The sequence below is a fragment of the Phaseolus vulgaris genome, chromosome 8 (assembly GCF_051622355.1).
Source record: "Phaseolus vulgaris cultivar YP4 chromosome 8, ASM5162235v1, whole genome shotgun sequence".
In the NCBI taxonomy this organism is placed as follows: Eukaryota; Viridiplantae; Streptophyta; class Magnoliopsida; order Fabales; family Fabaceae; genus Phaseolus; species Phaseolus vulgaris.
Genome location: NC_143505.1, coordinates 11697964 through 11721838, shown reverse-complemented (window position 1 = coordinate 11721838; position 23875 = coordinate 11697964). Strand labels below are relative to the sequence as shown.

At 31.8% G+C, this 23875-nt stretch overlaps 2 protein-coding genes across 3 annotated transcripts; both read left to right on the top strand.

Annotated features, from left to right (window-relative positions):
• The first annotated feature begins 6576 nt into the window (after positions 1–6576).
• LOC137826501 (mitochondrial uncoupling protein 1) lies at positions 6577–10341 on the top strand. Its single transcript, XM_068632480.2, has 9 exons — positions 6577–6880; positions 7938–8156; positions 8260–8338; positions 8504–8637; positions 8739–8837; positions 8930–9034; positions 9373–9447; positions 9627–9713; positions 10028–10341. The coding sequence occupies exons 1-9, from the start codon at positions 6797–6799 to the stop codon at positions 10061–10063; spliced, it is 918 nt and encodes a 305-aa protein (XP_068488581.1). The 5' UTR covers positions 6577–6796; the 3' UTR covers positions 10064–10341.
• Positions 10342–15329: 4988 nt separating this feature from the next.
• Positions 15330–20530, top strand: LOC137823805 (RING/U-box superfamily protein). 2 transcript variants are annotated; one of them, XM_090293762.1, is made up of 5 exons: positions 15462–15576; positions 16048–16395; positions 17666–17724; positions 18186–18223; positions 19255–20530. In XM_090293762.1, exon 5 carries the CDS (start codon positions 19292–19294, stop codon positions 20249–20251), a length of 960 nt encoding a protein of 319 aa, XP_090149888.1. In that variant the 5' UTR covers positions 15462–15576; positions 16048–16395; positions 17666–17724; positions 18186–18223; positions 19255–19291; the 3' UTR covers positions 20252–20530. The 2 variants fall into 2 exon arrangements, with proteins under 2 accessions (XP_068485183.1, XP_090149888.1); XM_068629082.1 differs by lacking the exon at positions 18186–18223 and having other exon boundaries at positions 15330–15576.
• Positions 20531–23875: the final 3345 nt, after the last annotated feature.

Genomic DNA, 23875 nt, shown 5'->3' with positions numbered 1-23875 from the left:
AAAACTATCATATTAAGTATCATTATGCAATTTGACGTTTGAGCTAGGCTGACATCTAAGTACCAACAATCATTTGTTATCACATGAAAAAAGTATTACTAAAAAAAAGAAAAAAGAAAGGAAATATAAAAGTATGGGGAGACTAGACCAAAACTCATATGTTAACAAAAACGATACATAGGTAAACTATATTTATTCATAAAGAATTCTAAGAACAGACAAGATAGAAGTATATTTTACCAATGAAATGATTCTCTATGAATAAATCCTAAATTAGTTAACTTATCAGCACACGCATTCCTTTCCCGAAAAATATGAGAAACCCTAAACCTGATTTTTTCACAGTAATTAAGACAAGATTTTCATCGATTATGAAGCATTCACGGAACATTAGTCCTAACAGTAAATGCAACACAAACCAAAGAAGAATCACATTCAAGACAAACATTAGCAAGCCCCATCTTTTGAGCTTCCTCCATAGCAAGTATAACTCCATAAAACTCAGCAACCATAACAGTCTGAACTTCAAGAAAACGCAGAGAAAACACCAATAAATTCCCTCATACTCTCACGGAAAATACCTTCACAAGTAGCAAGACCAGGATACCCCTAGCAGTCTCATTAGTGTTAATTTTAACCCAACTTAGTGAAGAAAACTCTCATCTAACAAGAAGAGGACGAAGAACTTTACCACTACGAGTATTAATACCAAAAAACTTAATCACGTTGAAATCTAACATATCATTCTTCATTGAAGCTTGAGACAAATTTTTCACTAGACAAGTTAAATCTTTAATTACCGAAATAGTCCTAGAAACCTCAATCTTATTCTGAAATTTAGCATAATTCCTCATACGCCATATCATCCAAATAGAAAAAGTTATCACAACAAGCTTAATCAATTTAACCAAAAGACTATCATCACTCTTAATAAAAGAAAGAAGATCATCCTTATTAGAGAAATAAGAAGTAAGAAAAATCTGCCGAACCCAACTCCAAATATGCAAAGCATTAGAACATTCAAAAAAATAAATGTTGAATAGATTCTTCATGTTTTTACAAAGCGTATACATAGAACATATATGCAAACCTTTATTCTGAATATGTTGATAGGTAGGAAGTTGCCCATGAAAAACTTTCCAGAGTACTAGAGTTTTAGAAAACATAATAGATGAATATCAAATAAATATACTCAAATCACAGAACTTATCCCTCTTACTTTTAGTAACAGACATTATTAAATAAGTGTTGTTGAAAAAATATGGTAATTTGTTTGAAATTAAATTCAAGTTTTTAAAATGGGCTTTTCAGGATAATTCCATCACAGTCATCCTTGTTTTCTCACTTTTAATGATAATTAATTATTATCATAAAAGCTGATAAAAAAATTATTGTCATAAAAGCTGATAAAAAATAATATTGTCATAAAAACTTTCTATCATGCTTATTTGTATAATTGTTTAATATCTAGCTATATAACTGAAGAATTGTCTTCCTCATTTGAACGTTGATGTCTAAGCACTCATGTTATTTGCTCTGCGATCTTGTCGCTAAGATAAAATAAAATACATCATAAAAAATTAATATTAACTTGGATGATTGGTGACAGAGGAGTGTCTAGAACTTGTCTAATGGAGCATCCTATGGTGATATTAGAATTAGAATTATATTTTTTTTATAGTTAATTTATTATTATGAGTACATTCAAAATAATTATTACACAATGTTAGAAATTATTTTTTTATATTTAATTGATGTTTCAACTTTCATTCCCTTCTTCTAAAAATTGTATTGTATGTATTTTCGGAAGTTAATATTTAAAACATTATGCTTTTAAACATTAGTATCATATATTTTGCATTTAAGTAAACATCAGTTTCGCCTCTCAAATTTAATACAAAGATTTGTGCACTATATCTCTAATTTTGAATTATTGTTATGGTAAAGTGACATTTCATAATGCGCTGGAGATTGCATATTTATTTCAACTTGGTGGTTTTGGTCTTTATCATACAAGTAATATTAATGAACCAATTACATTGGAATGTGCAATGGAATGGAGTAACAATATTTGACAAGTACACTTATTTCATTCAATTTCTCTTAAGTTTTCGTTAAAATATAGTTTATGGAATGGAAAATCAATTACTCCAACATTCTTACCCAAATCAGGAGAGAGTTTACATAGGAAACTCGAAATTCGTCTACAAATATTATTAATCAACGGTAGACATATCTCTTCCCTGTAGAAAACATTTCATAAAAAAAATTAACACCAAAAGAAAATTGAAAAATATTTTTAATGATAAACAAATAAGTCATAAATAACTTAGAATGTAATTTTTTTAATAAAGGAATATAAAATAAAATCTATATGAGGAGTGAGAAGAAAATTTCTTCGACAAAAAAAATCAAACAAATTCCAGAAACTAAAAATATTTAAAATTGAACGGTATTTGATTATTATAAATAAATGAAGACGAGTTGACTTCAGGTCACCCGGAAGACCATAACTTTGGCAGCCACCAAAAGAACCGATAACTTCTTCTTTTAGTGCACTATTCGATGATTGTGTTTTATATATTTTCTTAATTCGAAAGTATCTTTTAGTAGCGTTTATATAACTTTTATATGTTTATTAAAATTTAAAAATCATAATTGTTGATAAACGAATGCGCGTTTGACTTTGGCATATGCCGTAACAAATGGTTCAGACTTTAAGTCACTCATCGAAATCGCTGTTAGAATTTCATTCTATTGTATATATAGCTTACTTTTTTAACTAATTAGGTCACCCGTAAAGTATACGTATTGGTAATTTATATTAAATAAGTAGATAACAATTTTTATTTAGAACATAAATATGTTAATATATTTCAATTAATAAAATTACAAAGAAGTTATTAATAAAGTAGTTAGGGGTTGATACAATTGGGTGATATTCTTCTTTCCACTTCAATTTTACATGTTCGGTCTTTGATCCTTGTTACGGGGAGATGTAACTGCAAAAGGTTTTTTTATTAAGTTCAAGTAAGTACTTTATATATAGGTGCAGTAAATATTATAATAATGATGCATATTTATCTTTGATTGTTTTGCATATTATAAAGTCTTACATGCATTTTTACTATTAGGTCAAAATTAGGATATGTACTACGATTAACATTTATATTATTCTTACCTTAATATATTTTTCTTGTATATGACCATTCGGCTCCTAACGATACACTTACTCTTCAGACTCGAGAGATATTTTCTGAAGACTAGTCATTGTATGATAGCTTCGTAGGGGTAGATGGGACATGCCCGTACGACCGCCACATGAATCAAGGTGAGATGGACATGTCCTAGGAGCTCCAGAATCATCATTTGGGAGAATACTTTTAAAACTTTATTGGGATTTTCATTTTGGTTCTGGAAAATTACTCTTCATTTGTTGAGGCTAAGGTTTCTATAAATAGGGGTCCCCTTATTCACTCATTTATATCTTGTTTTTTCTACTCTTGTTTCTCCTCCGAATACCAGGTTGAGACGAGGTGTCAACCATTCCCCTTCAAGGTTAGTGATGTCTTCTTCTGATTCTTTGGGTGAGTCCTCTTCATCTTTCTCTTCTAAGGGGTCTTTGGATGTAATAGGTGGGTATAGTGGGTCTAGGTTTGTTTCTATCGAGCGAACATTCCTGGTGGGCTGACCGGTTTGGCTAATGAGGATGTGGGAAACCTTCTTTCGTGTCGGGTGAGGTACGATTGGGCAAACCGTAGGGTGACTGACTATTTTACTCAGTATAGATGGGTTTGTATGGTAAATTCCTTTATGTTGAGCATGTCCATGATTAAGTCGAACGCCGACACAAGTATCAAATATGTCGATTATTGTAGTGCCATAGAAAATTTGTCACGGTCGAGGAGAGTCGGATTTTGATTTTTTTTGTAAGTGATCTAGGTTTGATTGCTTAGTGAAATTCCTCAGTGGTTTCTGAGAAGACTGGATGTAGCTCTGGGTTTAGAGTGAACCAGTATAAACATTTGTGTGCATTCTCTCTATCCTTTACTCTTTAAATTCAGTTTTGATTTTGTAAACTGGTATAAACAACCGATTGTTTCTGCGAAACAACCGATTGTTTTTCTGGTGCTGTTGTTTTTGCTTATTGTTTTGGCAAACTAGATTCCTTATCAATTGTTTCTTGAGATAATTTCATTCTTGACTTAAAAGTTTTCGAAATCCCTCTTTAAACCATTCACCCCCCCTCCCCTCTAGTTTAAAGTCATCCATTCTTACAACTCAAAAAGGTAACATTCATTTGAAGGTCAAATTCAATGAGTATAAGAATTCATGTTTTCTTTTTGTTTATTTATTTTATTACTATTACTATATTTACATTAAAAAAAATCATTATTGCATGCTATGTCCTACATGGTGGCTGATAAAACACACTAGTCACATGTTCTTGCATAAGGGAATGAAAAGGAGATCCAATAATTAAAAAATAATTATGGTATATATTCAATTTGCATATATAGAACATGTGGTGAAGCTTATGACACTTTGGATATTGGGACATTCTTAATGTTTGTATTATATACTTTGTGGATAAATCTTTAAAATGAGTTTGTGTTTCATTTATCAGAAATCCCCTCTTTTAAACCACAATGGACATCAGAGGAAAATCTTGGGTTTAAAATAAATTATTCCTTTTTAGATTAGATATATTATGAGATTCATATTTCCTTAAAGTTACCGAAATAAGATTTTACCCTACCTTTTTTCTTTTCTTAAGTTTACTTTTAAATTTTACCACAATAATTACTTCTTTACTTTTAAATACATCATTAAATTTTACATTAAATAATTCATTACAAATTTACATCTATAAAAAAGTTTATAATATTTTATATAACATTTGCAAAAGTTAAATACATTTTTTTTTCTTTACTCAAGGATACAATCTTTTTTTTTTCTTTCACTTTCTCTTAGTGTGTGCCATGTATCGGGCTGATCCACGTAATATTTGTTTTTTCCATTTATCATAAGTTTGACCGATGATTTCGCGTTCTTTTCTAAACCAACACAAATTTTATGGAGTTAATCTTTCCTTTTTTTGTAATATAAGCTGACATTTCGTATGTCATTCACCATGTCAAAGAGTTTATTTTCGTATCAGATACCCACAATATATGATATCCTGCCTCATAGGTAATCACCAACCATTGAATGTGAGGTTCACATATGAACATCACCTATTATAGTCTTCATTTGCACCTCTTGTAGAATCAAACTTTTTTTCAAAAGATATCCATACACTTAGGTGAGACCATTTTAAACATCTAAAATTAAAAAAAAAAACATAGAATATCAATTAAGTGTATGTACTGCTCCAGTATTCATTTACTATTACACTTTTTATTTGTTTTGGCGAAATTCTCAAGCAACAAGAGACTCCACCCAAAATTAGATTTGTTTGTTTTGCTGAAACAAATGGTATCTTTTTTGTGTGGTTGGAGCATTTGGGTTCATGAAAAATGCCATAAAATGTCCCACTTTTTCAGAGCAATGATCTAATTCTAGCAGTATCTGATGCTTTAAATGTGGAATTTGTACGTTAAACGGAACCGTTTGTGTATCAGAAAAGTATGGATAATCGCATATGATACTAACTTAAACGTGTGGAATTAAGGTAGTTTAACGTCATGTTTAAAATTATTTTTATTTTTATTTTCATCCTTTTATTAATATTTAATACCTATACTGATAATTAATTTCTATCAAAGAATTTAACTCGTCCTATTTAATTAAATATATTCTTTTAATTAATTTTTTCCAATAAACCATACTTTTGAATCCGAGATTTCAAGCCAACATCCAAATTTAATATTATTGTATTCAAAGATGTCTCATACATGTTTATCATTTAAAGCTTGATAAAGTTTTGACAAATCAAATCCAAATTATTAATGATACTTAATGTCCTCCAAGTAAGTCATTTTAAACTTAATTACATCAATAAAAGTAATAATTAATTCAATTAATTTTGTTAAAATTCAAAATAATATTACCAATGTATTAAATATACTCATTAATAACAACTTTTGAACTTTTATTTTAGTTGTTTATTTATAGAAAACACACATTCAAAATACTGTTGAGTTTTATGATTCTCAGTGATGATATTATATTTAACTGATATGAAATTCTCTTAGTTGAATTTCTAACACTTGGCTCCATTTGAAACTTGAAAGTTTGGCATGCTTTTGTTGAAACTGAATGAGAAGGGATGAATAATGTGTTTGTTGAGGAGGTGAGTTTGGAGGGACACATGGAATTGCATAAGCAAATACAGGGAATATTACAGTTCATTCAATGCATGACTGTATCCTTATCCATCTCTCTACCTAAAATAAGGAAAATAAATCTTCAAAGGATACATCTTCTCATACAAAAGATGAGCATGCTTAAAACATTGGCTCATAGGTCAAACTAAAATAAAAATACAATGTAACACATGTTTCAAGTAATTGCTAACAAAATTATTCAAATTACTGAACACAATAATACGTGTAATTGCATTCTAAAATTAGTTTTTGTCTTTAGATTTTAACACAGATTCAGTTATGTAACAGAGTTATATAAGAACTCCTCTGCCTAGTACTGAGTTTCACTGTCATGATGTCGTTGGCTGAACACCATTGTTTTCTCTAAAGCCTCTGTTTTTCTTCTCTTTCTTCCCCTTTTGTTTCCTATAACTTTTTGAACTCTCTCTCTTCATTTGTTGTGAACATTTTTTGGCCTCGTCGAAGCAATGGTGGGAGGTGGCAGTTCCAAATCCGACATCTCCTTTGCTGGCACTTTCGCCAGCAGTGCTTTCGCTGCATGTTTCGCCGAGGTACATCTATGAAACTAACATCTCTCTTTTCAATAACTCTCATCTGGGTATTCACTTTATCAAACTTTCTCTTCTGGGTAACCGCTCTTTGTTGTGATCATGTGTTAAAATCCCGTATTTTTTGGGTATTGGATTTAGACTCCATAGTTTCTTGCTGCGTACAGTGACAGATCCTATCCTGCGATGGACCTTTTCTTAAAAGTCTTTGGTGATTGTGCTATGTTGTGACAAATCATGCATCTGATGAGCATCTGAGAGCTTTTTTTCGTTTAACTAGTCCATAGTTGATTTAGATCACCCTTTTGAATTGAATATGGGAGGTGGAACTGTGTTTAGTGGTCAAATATGGTTTGCTTGTATAAGTGCCTAGCCAATTGCTAGTTGCTAGTGTTGTGTATTGAACAATGGTTATAGAGAAAAGTTTTTTTTTTCTTACTTATATGATGAAAAGCCTTCACTTTTGGCATTTGTCTGTTTGGTTTTCATGGTTCAATATGGATGATGATTATTCCTGAGGTTTTATAAAACCTTCCGCGTCTGTTATTTTGGCCACAATACGAAGGGTTTTGAATTCCCTCTACAACTGTAATTAAGACTACATTGGCTGCAATCATGACAAAACTATGACTTACAACCGCAATTTCGAAACCTTGATTATTCTATGGTTTCTAGATCTTGGAATTAGAAGAGCGGGATCAATTGATTTACTCTAAAATCATAATAACTGTTTGGTTGGGAAGATTCTGAAAGCATTGCTTGAGGTATTTGCAGACAAACCTGTTATATCTTTGGCTGCAATGAAAGTATTGCATAAGAAAAAAAATATATATATTTCATTAGATATCTCAAATAAAGCAGTTAAAGATTTATACTAAAATTTTCCTTAGCTGTGAATTTTGGTCCTGTTACTCTATATGTGAAGATTGGTAACTGGTTCTTGTTATATATTTACTAAGCTGTCTTGTGTTTTAAGTTCACGTGTCATATTGCTTTACAAATACTTAGTCCTTGTATTGTATATAACTATTTGTTTGAAATTATTGTTCCAATAATACAGGTGTGTACTATTCCTTTGGACACTGCAAAAGTTAGGCTTCAGCTTCAGAAACAGGCTGTAGTTGGTGATGTGGTGACCTTACCTAAATATAGGGGTATGCTTGGAACAGTTGGAACCATTGCCAGGGAAGAAGGTCTTTCGGCACTTTGGAAGGGGATTGTGCCAGGGTTACAACGTCAATGTTTGAATGGAGGTTTAAGAATTGCATTATATGAGCCTGTGAGTTTGGAACCTTGTATTAGAGAATGTTCATTTATTTAGGTTCATTTCTACAGTTTGCTTATGTGATCTGATGAACTTGATGTCATGGGGTTTATAACAGGTTAAGAATTTCTATGTTGGACCTGACCATGTTGGAGATGTACCACTGTTTAAGAAAATTCTCGCTGGATTTACAACTGGTAAAGCCCATTCCTGGACATTGTACTGCAGTGATGATTTTTTTCCATATGCTAATATGTGAATTTTTTTTTTCCAAATATGTGGAGTGTAAATTCTGTCTTAGAATTATTAATACGTTATGCAAAACTATAATGTTGAACCACGCGAACTTGTGTTATCAACAGGTGCTATGGCAATTGCAGTGGCCAATCCAACAGATCTTGTGAAAGTTAGACTTCAATCTGAAGGAAAATTGCCCCCTGGTGTGCCCAGGCGCTACACTGGATCATTAAATGCTTATTCCACAATAGTGAGACAGGTATTTGCATATAACTTGATATGGTTTGTGAAAATGGGACGGTGTATTCAATCCTTTTTCAGGTAATAATTAGTTTTGTTCAATCTGCTTCCTACACTCAGGAAGGAGTTGGAGCTCTTTGGACTGGGATTGGTCCCAACATAACAAGAAATGGTATCATTAATGCTGCTGAATTAGCCAGCTATGATGAAGTGAAGCAGGTAATGCAAAAGACACTGCACTGCCTTTTGGAGTAAAACTTTGTAATTTCTTCATCTTATTTTTGTATAACCTTCTTCTTTTTATGTTGCAGAATATTTTGAAAATTCCAGGATTCACCGACAACGTTTTAACTCATCTTCTTGCTGGTCTAGGGGCAGGGTTTTTTGCAGTTTGTGTTGGCTCCCCTGTTGATGTGGTAATTTCTTGGTGTTTACTTGTGAATATGCATAGTTGATTTGGCATGTTATATTATGTCATTTTATACATAGTGTGCTAATATCCTAATATTTGCCATAAGTTTCAGACTTTCTTCTTTATTCAACTATGATAAACTGATAAATCCAGTGATAATTAGAAAATGATTGAATTTGTTAATACATCTAATTCTTAACAGAAAGAAGTATTTGTTGCTGACAGCTGATCTTTAGATCAAATAGGGTAGATTTGATAACATTTTTTTCTATTACTTCTTCATTCGGTACTCTTATCATTCCCCTAATTCATTGTGCTATCTTCTTTCTGTTGTATGTACAGGTTAAGTCAAGAATGATGGGAGATTCTAGTTACAAAAGCACCCTTGATTGTTTCATCAAGACATTAAAAAATGACGTATGATTGTTCACTGGTCCAAGAAAATTCTTTCAATTTTAATAATATTGAATGTGTCTATTTTGGTGTTCACATAGTTTGTTTCTGCCTGTTCTGATAAACTTCATTAGAAAAGGAACTACATTGTAAATGAGTATCATTTGCCACACTAAATTGGTTATGGAATGTAATGTTTGCAGGGACCTTTTGCTTTTTATAAGGGGTTCATACCAAATTTTGGACGGCTAGGATCTTGGAATGTGATCATGTTTTTAACTCTAGAGCAGGTACAAGCTGAATGCTTTGTAATAGCTTCACATTTATCCTATCCTTTTTATCACCTCCTACCTCTTGGAGTTCAAGTTTATTTTCATACATTACTTATCTGTTGAGGTAGAGATCAGAAAACCCAAAATTTGCAGAAGATTTTTTTGTTGACTCATGCACCATGACAAGTGTAATTGTTGATTGACTCATGCACCATGACAAGTGTAATTGTTGATTGACTCCATTCCTATTGATACTCTCACAAAACTCACTGCTTTAACCTATTAAATTGGGCTGTTTTCATTCTCATTTGTTCTTGTGTTTCTTATGACAGGCTAAAAAGTACGTCAAAAGATTAGAATCAGCTTGAACTCAAACAGCTAGCAGTAGAATTTTTCTGGAGACTGCCCTCAAATGCAATGGACATTTTCAAGGAAATAAAACTTCTCTTCATGTTTGTTAATTGGAATGTTCCAAAATATTCTTTTGTTGGGGGGGAAGGAAGTAATAATAAATGACCATGGTTATGCCATGTCTCTGTAATTCTCTTGAAAATTGTTATTAGTTGGGCTTAGCCATGCACTGTAGTGTGTTTCTACAATTATCAAGTCGAAATAGGAGCTTAACAAAGGTTTTTTCAGTGCAAAATCTCTCTCTAAATCCATTTTTTCCTTCAGCACACAACATAGCAATCAACAATTTTGTTCTCAGAAGAGGAGAAATTTTATTCAGGGCCCATGAAGATGAGTTCAAATCATGTTAGTTGAACTCAACTTTGGTGGGGTTCTTAGCCTTAAATTGTACCACATTAAAGTCACTAGTTTAAATACAATGAGACGTGAACTCATTCTAGATTAATACATAAATAAGTAATATATTAAAAATTAATTCATAAACATATTAAATTAAAAATTGAATAAGCATAAACTTAAATAGAGAATTAAAATGAAAGAGAAGTAAATAAAAATCTAGAGATTCTACACAAAAATTTGATTCTTATGAGATATGAATAAGATTTGTACTCCCTTCAAAATAGAATCTATAACTTTAGCTAGATTGGGTTTTATATGTTTATATAATTTGTCAAATACACTTTGAATACGCCTTTCTATAATCAAGAAAATTATTTATATATAGGCAATACAAATCATATACTGTAATGTTTGTTTTCTTTATTAATTTTTATTTCTTTTAGTTGAGTAACAATCTTTTTTATTATTTTTTTAATTTTCTAAAAATTCATTTAATAAAAAATAATTTATCAACAAAATCTGAACTGAATAAAAAACTATAATCATTTATTAAAATATATACAAATCATATAATCAATAAAAAAATAGAAAAAGATCACAACTTCTAGAGAAATAGAAAAATAAAAGTGCAATTATGCATTCAACCATAATTTCTATTAAAAAAATATCAAAGTTGTCACCAAGAACAACTTCAAAGACTGTAAAAAATCAAAATTCTGCATCTAAACATAAACTACCTTCATAAATATATCTTAAAATATATCCATTTTGCTAATAATCTAAAATATATTATACAATATTGGTAAATTTCCCAATAAAAAATAGACCCGGGAAGAAAATTTGGATTTTTTTTTCTCAGTAAAATTTGTACAAAACATAAATTCAAAAAATGTTTTAAAAAGTTACCCATTTAGTACAGAGAATTTTTATTTTTTTCTAAAAGGAATCGGGAATTTTTTTTTTTTTGGTATTTTCGCTTTTTATTTTAAACGCAAATAGAAAAAGAAGCTAAAAAATATGTTTGACTGAAGGTTAGAAAACATTTTTTTTAAATATTTTAATAAAAAACAAAATTTGAAATTTAAAAAAATGCTGTGTTTCATTTTTTTTTTTTACCCATTTTGTTTGTGGGTTTATATCATGAGCAAGTGTTAATACTCTTCATCACTCTAACTAAGTTCCCACTTAAACAATCACTCTCCTCCAAACTCGTTAATGATTTTTTACACTGACTTCAATTCTGCAGTTATAACGTTTGAACCACATTAGATTCTTCTATACATTATATATAAACTCTTACTCAAAGGTTGTCAAAGGTTGGTTTGTTTCATGTCACATTTTCACTAAGGAGATACTTGCTCGATACAATCATTAGAATTATACTCGATCTCGAGACAATATGTGTGACACGAAGAAGGAGTTGCGATACAAACGAAATTCAAAATTAAACATTTTCAAAATCTTAATAAATTGAAATAAAATTTCTTGGAGTAATAATTTATACAAAAAAATTTGTTGTTGTGAGGGATAATACTAGTTATTCCCACACATCAAATAAATTAAGTATAGTATGTGCCTATTTCAGGTAGTCACTCTAACAAACTTCAATTTATCTCGTTTTCTTATTACACAGTGCTCTTTAATTAGCATCTTTGAGCCCGGGTAGGAGATTACCTTTCCCAAGGATCTTTAGACCTTGATCTGCATATAACTAAGTCTACGATGTCACATTATCATTGTTTCTTCTTGACTTGTTGATGCAACTATTGTATATGCTTCATGCAAAATATCTCTCAAAAGCACGTACAAATTTGTCATGGTCTTCTTTACTTAATCAGTGTCATATTCCCTCTCGCCACCTTTAATATTTCCCTTTCAATATAGATCTTACACTTGAGGTCGTCTAATTGCTTAATAAACATTAGATTTTTTCTTCATTTCTTCACATGTTGTTCATATTGTAATGTGCATATAGTATCATCAAACGTTTTTTTTTTAATAGTATTGACTCCAATAATCTCTACAACATGATCATTTCTCATGAACATGGATCCACTGTGATAGCTTTATAAGTGTAAAATAAATCTTGGTATGTAATCATGTGTCAAGTTACCACCTATCATTTAATTATTTTCCACTATTAGAGTTAATTACTGCTTCAATCAATAAAATATATTTGTTTGTCAACACAACCTTATGAGGTTGATGCTTCAAAGTTCTTTCCTTCATTCTCCGTATGCCAACAATTTTGGATACTTCTTACTTAGAGACTTTGGTCTATCATGAATTTGACTCCCACTAGAGTCACACTATTTTTTTCTACCTCTCATCATTGTCAAAGCCTCTGCATACCAACATTTGTAACTTACTTTTTCTCCTAGATTCTTCTTCGAGAATAGCTTTGGCAACATTTGTTGGAATGATTTCCTTTAAAAGACGGGTGAATACAGTCTAGACTCTTCTTGCAAAGAACTAGATTAGACAGTTTAACGCACAAGCAAAACAAACAACACAACAACTTTTATATTGGTTCATCCAATCTCATAGACTACATCCAGTTCTCCCTTAAGCGGACTACTTAAGAGGCTTTACCAAACAATTAATTAATTGCAGTGAGTACACAACTCACTCTCGGTTATCACAAATACAAAAACCACTCCTGGTTATCACAACTACACTTACTACTCTTGCTTAGATTGTCTTAAAGTCCCCTTGAGATTAAGCCCTTGCAGAAAGAAATAAGAAACACTTTCAAAGAAAGTAATTTAAGTTCACTAAATATACTTCACAAAGTGAAGAATTAAAAATAAATAACACTTATCACATAAACCCTATAAGGTATGAGAATTGTAGATTGTTGATCTTTAATTTCTTCATCTTCAACTTGAGTCCTTTATATAGACTTGTAAGATGATGGTTGCAACACTTCTTTGGTTAATACATGATCTTTGTTTGATCTTCATATGATTTTTATTGAGAATCTTCAACTACACTTAAACTGGAAGCATGATATAGAAAGTTATGGAATGTTACTTTAAACGCACTTTTGCCTCTATTCTATTACAAAAAAAAATTCAAACAAGACATGCATATATGACAATTAACCACAGTTAATCATAAACACTCAAGTACTTTGTCTCCTAAAATATGTAGTTATTTGACTCCTAAAATATGTAGTTATTTGATCGTTTGTCAAAATAAAACATTTCCAAACTTAGAAATATAAACGTTGAATATGTGTGTTTAAAACACTTGATTTATATCTAAAAAGTATTTGATTGTTACGACTTGATTATTATTTAAATTTAAATTATGAGCATATATTGTCCAACATGAGACTTGATGATGTCATTGATTGGTTTATAAATCCTTCAATTGTCATAAAACACATGTTAGAATGTTCATATAACATATTCACATTTAAACAAGTCACATAGAGTGTTTGTTATCATAAAAACTCATAGATGATATGTTGGTATTAGATTGTCTAGAGAGGTTTAGAGGATTAGACCATCTTGGGCCTCAACAACATCCTCAAAGTATATGTGTCCATCAATATTGTTATTTGTTATATTAATGCTAAGTTGATCATACAAATAAGATAAACTTTGAAGTAGAACAAGGCTTCAATCTCCTTATTTGTGAATATTGTGGCAAAATGTGTTTCCTTCATAACATGCGAGGTTTAATTAAGATTTTACTTATCTAAGATTAAGTTTTCCTTTTTTATAAATTTTGACACGGTTAAATCTAGGTTAAGATCTTTATATGTATTTTAGATATTATATTTTCTTACGACTTGTATTTAGTTATTTTAGGTTATACGTTATTATTTTTTATAAGTACAAGTGTATTTTTTTTTCAAAACTTATTACACTAATTTATATATGTATATGTAGTGGCTAATAAAGAGCCTATTTTGGTACTTCATTTTACTCATTTTAACGGGAATATTTTGTTGATAAAGTTGATAAATACCAAGATGCTTAAAGATTTATCACCGGAAGATGTTTTGATAACGAAGAACTAAATTATATTATGTGTTATAATTTTAGTGTTTCAATGTATGCATTTAGAGAAATATTTCATCTAAGACTCAGTAGCATAAATCATCACATCTTAAATAAAATCTTTAAGCATTTTAAAAAATATTTTAAAAGGTTTTGTGAACATTAATTTATTATCTTAAGAACAATTTATTAACATTAGTAATAACAAGAATGGTGTCAACAACAATACCAATTAATGGTAAGAACTAAAATAATAATAATTATGTTTTATAACATCATTTAACGTGTTAACACGATAATGACCAATAATAATTATGAAAAATATAATTTAAATGATAATTGTTAAAAAAAATATTAAAATTTTGTAATGAGAATAAAAAATATAATAAAAAAATGATAATAATAACAATAAAGATAATGATAAAGTAATAACTAGAAAAAAAATTGAATGATGATACAGATGAATTCAATTTTTGACATCCGCTTCAGTTTACACTTACACTAAAATATTAATATTTGTAATAAAAAAAATTTTAAAAATTAAAATATGTCTTTAATGAAATATTAGATAAAATGTAAAATGTTAAAATATTTTTTAAAATTAAAAAATTAAAAATATTAAAATATTAATATTTAATGAAGTGTAAAGTGGAGCAATGTCAAACCATCCTTTTTCAAAATAAAATTAGATGTCACTTTGCAAAAGTTGGTTAATTTTTTTTAAATTGATGACACATCATTATTTTATTAAAAAAGTATTTAGCATGTTAGTGAAATATACAAAATTTTAAAATTGACGTTGGTTTTATAAAGAAAACATAATAAAATAAGTAAATAATCGAGTATAAAATGATACTTTGAATTCTGAAGACTTAAATAGAACTCTACAAGTACTCTTGATTAAATTTTCTTAATTTTTTCCATAAAGTTTCTTTAAATGCACAAATTTGGGGTGTAAATTACACATTTGCTCCAATAAAATACTTTAATATATTTTCTGAATCGCAGTGTCACGTTCGTTCGTAGAACAAACGTCAGTGTGTTGAATTTGGAGGGCCTCTGCGTCGCGAACGAGAACGACGCAAATCCCAGACAAGAAGCTCTAGCTTCGTCAACTGCGAGTTTGTTTCTTCAATCGATGTTTCTTAGTTCCAATTCTCAAATTTCTTCCTCAATTAAACTCCTTACATTCAAAATCCCTTGTTATTTTTTTAGAAGGGTTTAATAGTATCCCAATGTTTTCTTCCCTGAATTTGAACCTGTTTGAGCACAAATGCCTCTGATTCTGCTAACGCCAGATTCGATGCTCCACTAATTCACTGCATTCTTGTTTATCGTAGTTTAATTAATTTCAAATAATTTGCATGCCTCTGGGTTCCTTTAGATCTTCTATATACATTGAATCGATTAATGTGATAAACGTCAAATTAAATATTCAGTTTACTTAGCACATGTGGAATGCTAATAATCTTTCTCTTCCTCTTTTATTTTTATTTTCTTTTTTTGCATTAGTTGTTGTCTCTTGATATATGTGTCTCTTATTTGATATTCACCATTTTTTAGGGTTTAATCTGATTTTTTTTATGTTAAAGGAGGAGGAGGCGCATTTTGCGAAAACCCTATACCCGATTCTGAGCTGTGGTTGGGAGGATTTTGTGAGTTGGGGGAAGAATTTTTATTGAAACATGCTTCAGATTCGGCTTAGTAGGGCTCCTGCATCAGAGGGGTCAGCAGGGGTGAAACAGTCACTTCTTGAAAATGTTACAGTTGCCTGCCCTGACCATCTGGTTCTTGCTGATCTTCCTGTTGCAAAGGGCATCGGTGCAGCCACGGCTACTTCTCTTGTGAAGACTTTGGGCCGTAGGTCCCGCCGCCAGCTTGGCGAGCGAGTCCATTTCTGTGTTCGCTGCGATTTCCCTGTCGCTATTTATGGACGCCTGGTAATTATTTATGCATGGTAGCATGCTTTTAAATTGAGATTTCTGCTAGTTACAATGCTTTGAATCATAACAGGACCTAAGTTGTTTGATTCCAGTTTAGCTTTTGTTTGGGATTTGTTTAAAAAATGTATTGAATATTATTTGGTGTAGTTCCAGCCTGTATCCTCTGCAAAAATATAATGCAAGAAAGAGAAAATTAATTTATTGAATAGATTATGCTATCTGAAATGCTGAATGTTTGTTAAGTGGAAACTCAATTCTTTTTCATGTACATTCGATTGATTGACCAGAGCTTTCATGGGAATATAAGTTTTATGTTCCTGTATGCCTCTGACTTGGAGTTAGCTTCTTATTTTAGTGCTATATAGAGTTATTATCCTCTTAGTACATTCCTATCACGGGCTTATGGTTTTATTCTTTTAGCATTTCTTCATGACACTATCGTTATTACATTAATTGTGTTGCTTTATTATATTAAATTTGCTTTTGAAATAAAAAAAGTATACATTTAATAATAATTGCATCCAAATACATTTGTTTTTCTATGTAGTATGTTTTCATTCAGAGTTCTAGATGTAAAGCATGTCAGAAGCAGACCTGTTTATGGACATGGTTGTCATTGTTTAAAATTTAGATAGTGTTTTTGCTATTCTCACCGATGTGTGCTACAACAATAACAATAGTCATAGTTAAAATCCAAATTCACAAGGATATATTATTCGCCATAGAACCTTTTTAATGATTTCTTACAATGTCCTTGTTTCCCTCTCCCCGTTTTCATAGGGCTAAAAGTCAAATGATCTCCTATCCCCACCAATTACTCCAGAGTCTTATTTGCACATGTTTAAAATACCTTAACTGAATATCTGTTAGTTTTTCCAATAAAGGTGCTATATTGATATCTTCTCTCGTGCACAATCATTCCAGATTTTGTTCCCGTTTTGTGTGGTTGTTGGCTATACATTCATCTTAACATTCTCATTTTTGCAACTCTACTTTTTCCTCATCCCTTCAAAGACCATCCATCATTCACTATCATAGTTGGTTGTGTAGTAGTAAGGTAAAACTTCCCTTTGAACTTGCTTGGTAGGTACTTTGCAATCCCAAATAACCTCTATTATCCATTTATGTCGTATATGTAAAATTTAAACTTAGAAACATGTGGTATGACATCTCTAATTTTTACCTCAGTCATTTATGCACTGAAACTGTGCTACAACTAGTTAAATATTTTGATGTTGGCTTACTGTAAATTAACGTGCTTATGCAGAGCCCTTGTGAACATGCCTTTTGTCTGGATTGTTCTAGAAGTGATTCAATGTGCTACCTGTAAGAATATTTCTATCTTACTGATCTTCATACAGTAAATCAATGAACATTGGTGTCTTTTGGATCATAATGTTTCTTTAATATTTGCTGTATGTTTTACCCTTTTGAACTCATTTGTCCGGGTCCATATATAGGACTTCGCTTTGAATCATAATATTTGCTCAGTACATACTTTAGATGGTTCCATCCCCCACTTTTGTCCTTTTACCGGTGTTTTTCACATATTAACTAAGTTGAAGTTAAACTTGTATGCCTAGTTAGTTGAAGTTAAACTTGTATGCCTTTTCAATTTTCAAGTAAGAGGTTCATTGTAAAGTTATAATTCTGAAGGACTGTATTCAACATTTTCTTTTTACATGATTTTCAATGAATTTGATATTACTTTGGGAATATGATTTTAGTATTCATTCATAAATATTTGTAGACACCTTTTGCTTACACATCATTTGCGCCTGATATAGGGTGGGTGGCATTATTTTGATTGGTACATTTATAAGAGGTCAGTTGCTCACAAATCAACCGCTTTCAGCTTCAATAGGTGTGAATGATGTGTATGCAAGCAATGTCTAGGAATATACTGGAAATACTTAAATATGCATGGAAAATGTGTCTTTATTTATTTATTCATTTACTGTTTTCCATGTTTTTTGAGAACCTGAGGTATGTCCATTGCTAAATAACTTAAGCTTTTGGAATATTTAGTAAATGACATGGTGTCACCTACTCTGACCAATTGGTTTAGAGTATGATTCCTTTTGGTCCCTTCATTTTAATAGAAAGTTGAGTTTTAACACAAGTGAAGGCGGGTTTGTGCGTTTACACTTCAAGTTCCAAGGGCTTTTGTGTGAGGCAGGGCCTGTCTGGGGATGCTGGTGGGGGCGATCACCCTGGGCCCATGGTTGAAAGGGCCCAGAAAAAGTTACATAACTTTAATATGAGAAAAAAGGTTTATTTTATTTTATAATGATGCTTTAACTCCATCTTTTTGAATAAATTGATTAAAACCCTCTTAACATGTAATATTTTGTATTTACGAGTAGAGAAAATATTTTATATGCCATAAAATATATAATTATGAACTATGTATTTGTATTTTAAAATATTTATACATTAGGGCCTTTACGTAGAGCTTTGAAGTGTAATAAAACTCTGAATCGAACATAAATTTCATAACTAGTCTAAAGGTTCAAAGTTTTAAGGGTATTTGGAGTTTTGCTGAGCAGGCAAAGGTTCTAATTACAGTAGTTACAAAAAATACATTAGGGGGGTCCTTATTTATTATTTCGCCTTAGGTTCATAAAATGTCAGAATCGACCTTTTAGTGTAGGGGGCATGTTGGATATAAAACCATATAAGTGCTTTTACCCAATGGCTGAAGCCTTCTTGGCAGTCTCTTCATAACAGACCTTACTATTAACACAAGGGAATTTGTTTTTCAATTGATAGCTTCCATGTATAAAAGTTCTCTACCTTTTTGTTTAATATCATATGGCTATCTAAAAAATGTTTTTCGACATTCTTGGGAAGCAGGTGTGATGAAAGAATCCAGAAGATTCAAACAATCAAAATGATGGAAGGAATCCTCATTTGTGCTGCTCCTCATTGTCTCAAATCTTTCTTAAAGAAAGCTGATTTTGAATCTCATATCCAAGACAGCCATGCCAACCTTCTGCGACCCAATGCTGATAAAGAAGATGGAAATGAGTCAGAGGCACAGAGTGTTAGGCAATCTACAGCTTCAGATTCCACTGCTAGAGGTCCCCAAAGACCAGTTTTTTCTCCTGGTTCAAATTCCCAGCAACATGATCTGGAAGAAAAATCTCGTAGACAGACACCTAGAGAGCAACCTTCTAGGCAAACCATGCAGCCAAAGCCACCATATTACGGTCAACACCCTTCAGATACCATGTCTGGCTCTGTTGGAGGCGGACAACAGGGCTTTCATCAACAAAGTTTTGACATGCAACAACCCCCACAAGAACCTTCCCAGTTTTCTGACAGGCAACAAGCAGTGGGTCCAGAGACCCCATTTCCTGAGTATCCAACGATGCACCCTGCTCAACCTTCCAATGTTCCCTCCCTGGTTACTTCAAACCCAATGCTGAACCCTCCTTTGCCATTTGGTTATCCCCCTTACCCAAACGAACGAGCTCAACCATTTTATACTGCTCCGTATGATATGCCTAGGCAGGACTCGGGTGCTGATATAGGTGGGGACCAGAGTTCATTGTTGGGTTTCCCACAAGGTGCCCCAAATGGCCCAAACTTTCCAGGAAATTATCCCCAGCCCTGGAATTCAGGAATTGGTGGTGTGCCTTTTGAACAAGCACAGGGTGGTATGGTTGTGGATCCAAGGGAGGGCAAAGGTATATTGGCACCGCAGCCCATGCCCCTCCCACCACCACCTCCGCCTCCACCCAACATGTCTCATTTGAAACAGAACTACTATTCTGGAGAGCTTGGACATGATGGTCAGGGTTATGGGTGGCAGCATGATAACCGTGATAGCTTTGGTAGCCATGGCTAGTGAGGCTTTCTATCGTTACTATATTGGATATATTTGTTTTACTTTTGAGGATGTTTCTTTTTACGCATATTTGTCTCATTATGCATCATTCGAATCGCTAAACAGCGATTAAACCGTTTACTTTTGGGCATATTTTGTATTTGTATATTTTAACTGAATTGAGCTTTTCCATTATCATTTACCAAAGGCAACGAAAAGTTTTATGCCCTGTTGGGTACTAGAATGACGTTATAAAAGTCGAATCATAATGAAATGGCCCTCCGGTCAGTATTCGGTATATGGAGTTAATGTGTGCGATGAAATTAGTTTGATCCAGATGATATAATTATTCCTCACGAGTTTCAGGGACACCTGCTTGTTTGCAGGCAGTGATGGTGGTGGATGTGTTTATGATTTTTTGCTGTTGGCTGAGTCTGGTGGGTCGAGTTTTCTGCCCTCCAAAAATACCTTTTGCAGAATGTAAGGCTGTTTTTTCCTTCCACTTCCGTAGTTTCTCTTGGCATTCAATAGATCATTTTGTTCTTAAAAATAAATTTTTGAATTTTATAATTTAAAATTGTATTTTTATTTTATTTACAACTTTCTGATTGTAAAATCTGGAAAGTATTTCTGGATTAAAATTAGTTTTTAAATTTTATAATTTGAAATATTTTTTTAGAAATGTACATTCTGAATTATATAATTTAGAATGTATTATAGGATTTGAAAATATTTTTCAGATTTTATAATTTGGAAATATTTTACTTTTTGGATTTTATAATTTGAAATATTTTTTTTAAAAGAATTTATTTTAGATTATATAATCTGAAAGATATTCTTTATTTAAAAATATCTTTTAGCTTTTTTAATCTAAATTTTTTCAAAATCATTTCAAAATGAAAAACATCATAGAATAAATGGTATTTTTAATTAATAGTATTTTTAGCATTTTAAGAATTTACGTGCGCTGAAAACATTAATATCCAGTCATGTCTAAGTTGGATTACGAAATACTTCCAAAATTGGTCTTTGCTGATCTGTCTCTCATCCAGTCCTTCAAATATGAAGACATTTCATTGTGAATGGGTTGGTTGTGGTCCTGACCATGCTTTTGAGCTAGCTGAATTTTTTTCATAGAAAAAGAATATAAGATAAATTAAATTATAGTTTTTAAATTAAATTTAATTTGTGTACATGTCAATTGAAAGAACTTATAATTAATTCATTTACCTTTTTTCTTCTCAAGCTTAGAACTTATGACTAGTACTTTATTTTAACTGTAGTTAATAACAGTGGAAACATCAAAAGACAAAACGATAGAGAATTTTTATATTAATCCGTCTTTAACACACTCTTGGATCTAGGTGATTACTATTTATTTATATTGAAAAACGAATGTATTTTCTGTTTGGATTATGTTATTAATGCAAAATGGTGGCATGAAAATGTAAAGAAAACTGCTTTTGGCATTCTCGATGATATCAGGTGATTTGCAAAGAAATACTAAAGATATATCCATCTTTTTATCATGTTACCCTTTTTTTATTGAAAATTTACGTGCTATGCAACAGTAGTGAAGATTCTCCCATGTAGCAGAGATTTATGAATTCTTTGACTATGACTATGCACTGCTTTGTTTGGTATGTGGTTACGAGTTAATGGAGTGTAAAAGAAAGTTTTGCAACACCAAAACAAAATCATTTCATCCCAATCTATTATGTAGTGTTTTCTGAATTTTTTTAGATCTTTCTAGAGAGGAAGGTGTATCTATGAGCAGTACTTTTTTTATTTTTCTTTTGTCCTTTTCTTTACACAATCAATGTGTTTATATTATTAGCATTGTTTGCACAATAATGTAACAAACTTTTCCATCACCTTTTGCTCTGTGTCTTTATGTTTTTATCTGTTTTTGTCTTGTTTTCTTACATGGTATCAGAGCTCTGCAAATACCTTCTATAAGAAAATATGGGAAAGTTTGATGAAAAAGCTGACAATGACATCTTCATTGGCTATTCCTCAAATAGTCATGCTTATAGGGTCTACAACAAGAGACTCATGATTGTAGAAGAATCTGTTCATGTGGTGTTTGATGAAGTTGATCACAAAGATTTGAAATCCTCGAAGAACATCACAGAAGAGGATGAACAGAACATCATTCTGCAGAAGCTGGAATCTTGTCCATAAAAACAACCGATTGATTCGTCGAAACAACCGGTTGAAATTCTGCAGCAGAATAAGTTGCCTAAAGAATGAAGAATTCCAAGGGATCTGTTAGTGGAAAACATCATTGGGCAGATAAAGGAGGGTGTCTCTACACGAAGTACTGTCTCAAACTTCTGCAGGCACACAACTTTTGTCTCTCAAGTTGAACCAAGAACAATTGAATAAGCTCTTAATGATGAGAAATGGGTGGCTGCAATGCATGAAGAGCTGAATCAGTTCACTAGGAATGATGTATGGTTTCTAGTTCCCAAGTCAGATGAGATGAACATCATTGGATCTAAATGGGTCTTCAGAAACAAGTTATATGAGGCTAGTTTGATTACTAGAAACAAGGCAAGACTAGTTGACAAAGGTTACAATAAAAAAGAAGGAATTGATTATGGTGAAACCTTTGCTCCAGTTGCAAGATTAGAAGCTGTAAGGTTGTTGTTGGCCTAAGCTTGTATGAGTGGATTCAAATTGTTTCAAATGGATGTTAAGAGTGTCTTCCTCAATGAAATCATCAATGAAGAAGTCTATGTTGAATAACCACTGAGCTTTGAAGATCATTAACATCCCAACCATGTATACAAGCTGAAAAAAGGCCTTGTATGAGCTTAAGCAAGCTCCAAGGCAGTGGTATGAGATGCTTAGTAACTTTCTTTTATCCAATGACTATGAGAGAGGGATGATTGACAATACTCTCTTTATCAAGAAGTCAAATTTTGAATCTATGTTGATGACATCATTTTTTGTGCTACCAAAGATAGTTTATGTGAGGAATTTGTGGCTGCCATGCAAGGTGAGTTTGAGATGTCTATGATGGGGGAGCTTTCATTCTTTCTTGGAATGCAGGTCAAGCAATCTAAATATGGAAATTTCCTATGTCAATCAAAGTATTGCAAAGAAATTCTCAAGAAATTTGAAATGGAAGTTGCAAAGAAGCTAGCACACCTATGCCATCAAGCTGCTATATGGATGTTGTTGTAGTTGGAAAAGGGGCAGATCAAACCAAATATAGAGGATTAATTGGTTCCTTACTCTATTTCATAGCAAGTAGACCAGATATCATGTTTGTCGTGTGTCTTTGTGCAAGATTCCAAGCAAATCCAAAGGAATCTCATCTCAAGGCTGTAAAAAGAATTCTCAAATATCTCAAAGGAACAACTAATGTTGGTCTATGGTATCCTTCTCACTGTCCTATACACTTAATTGGATATTCTGATTCTGATTTTGCAGGGTGTAAGCTGGATCGAAAAAGCACAAGTGCCACTTGTCATCTTCTTGGATCAAGTCTCATTTCTTGGCATAGCAAGAAACAAGCTTGTGTGGCTCTTTCCACTGCAGAAGTTGAATACATTGCAGCTGGAAGTTGTTGTTCACAAATTCTTTGGCTCAAACAGCAGCTAGAAGATTTTGGCTTGAATATTAGCAAGGTTCCTT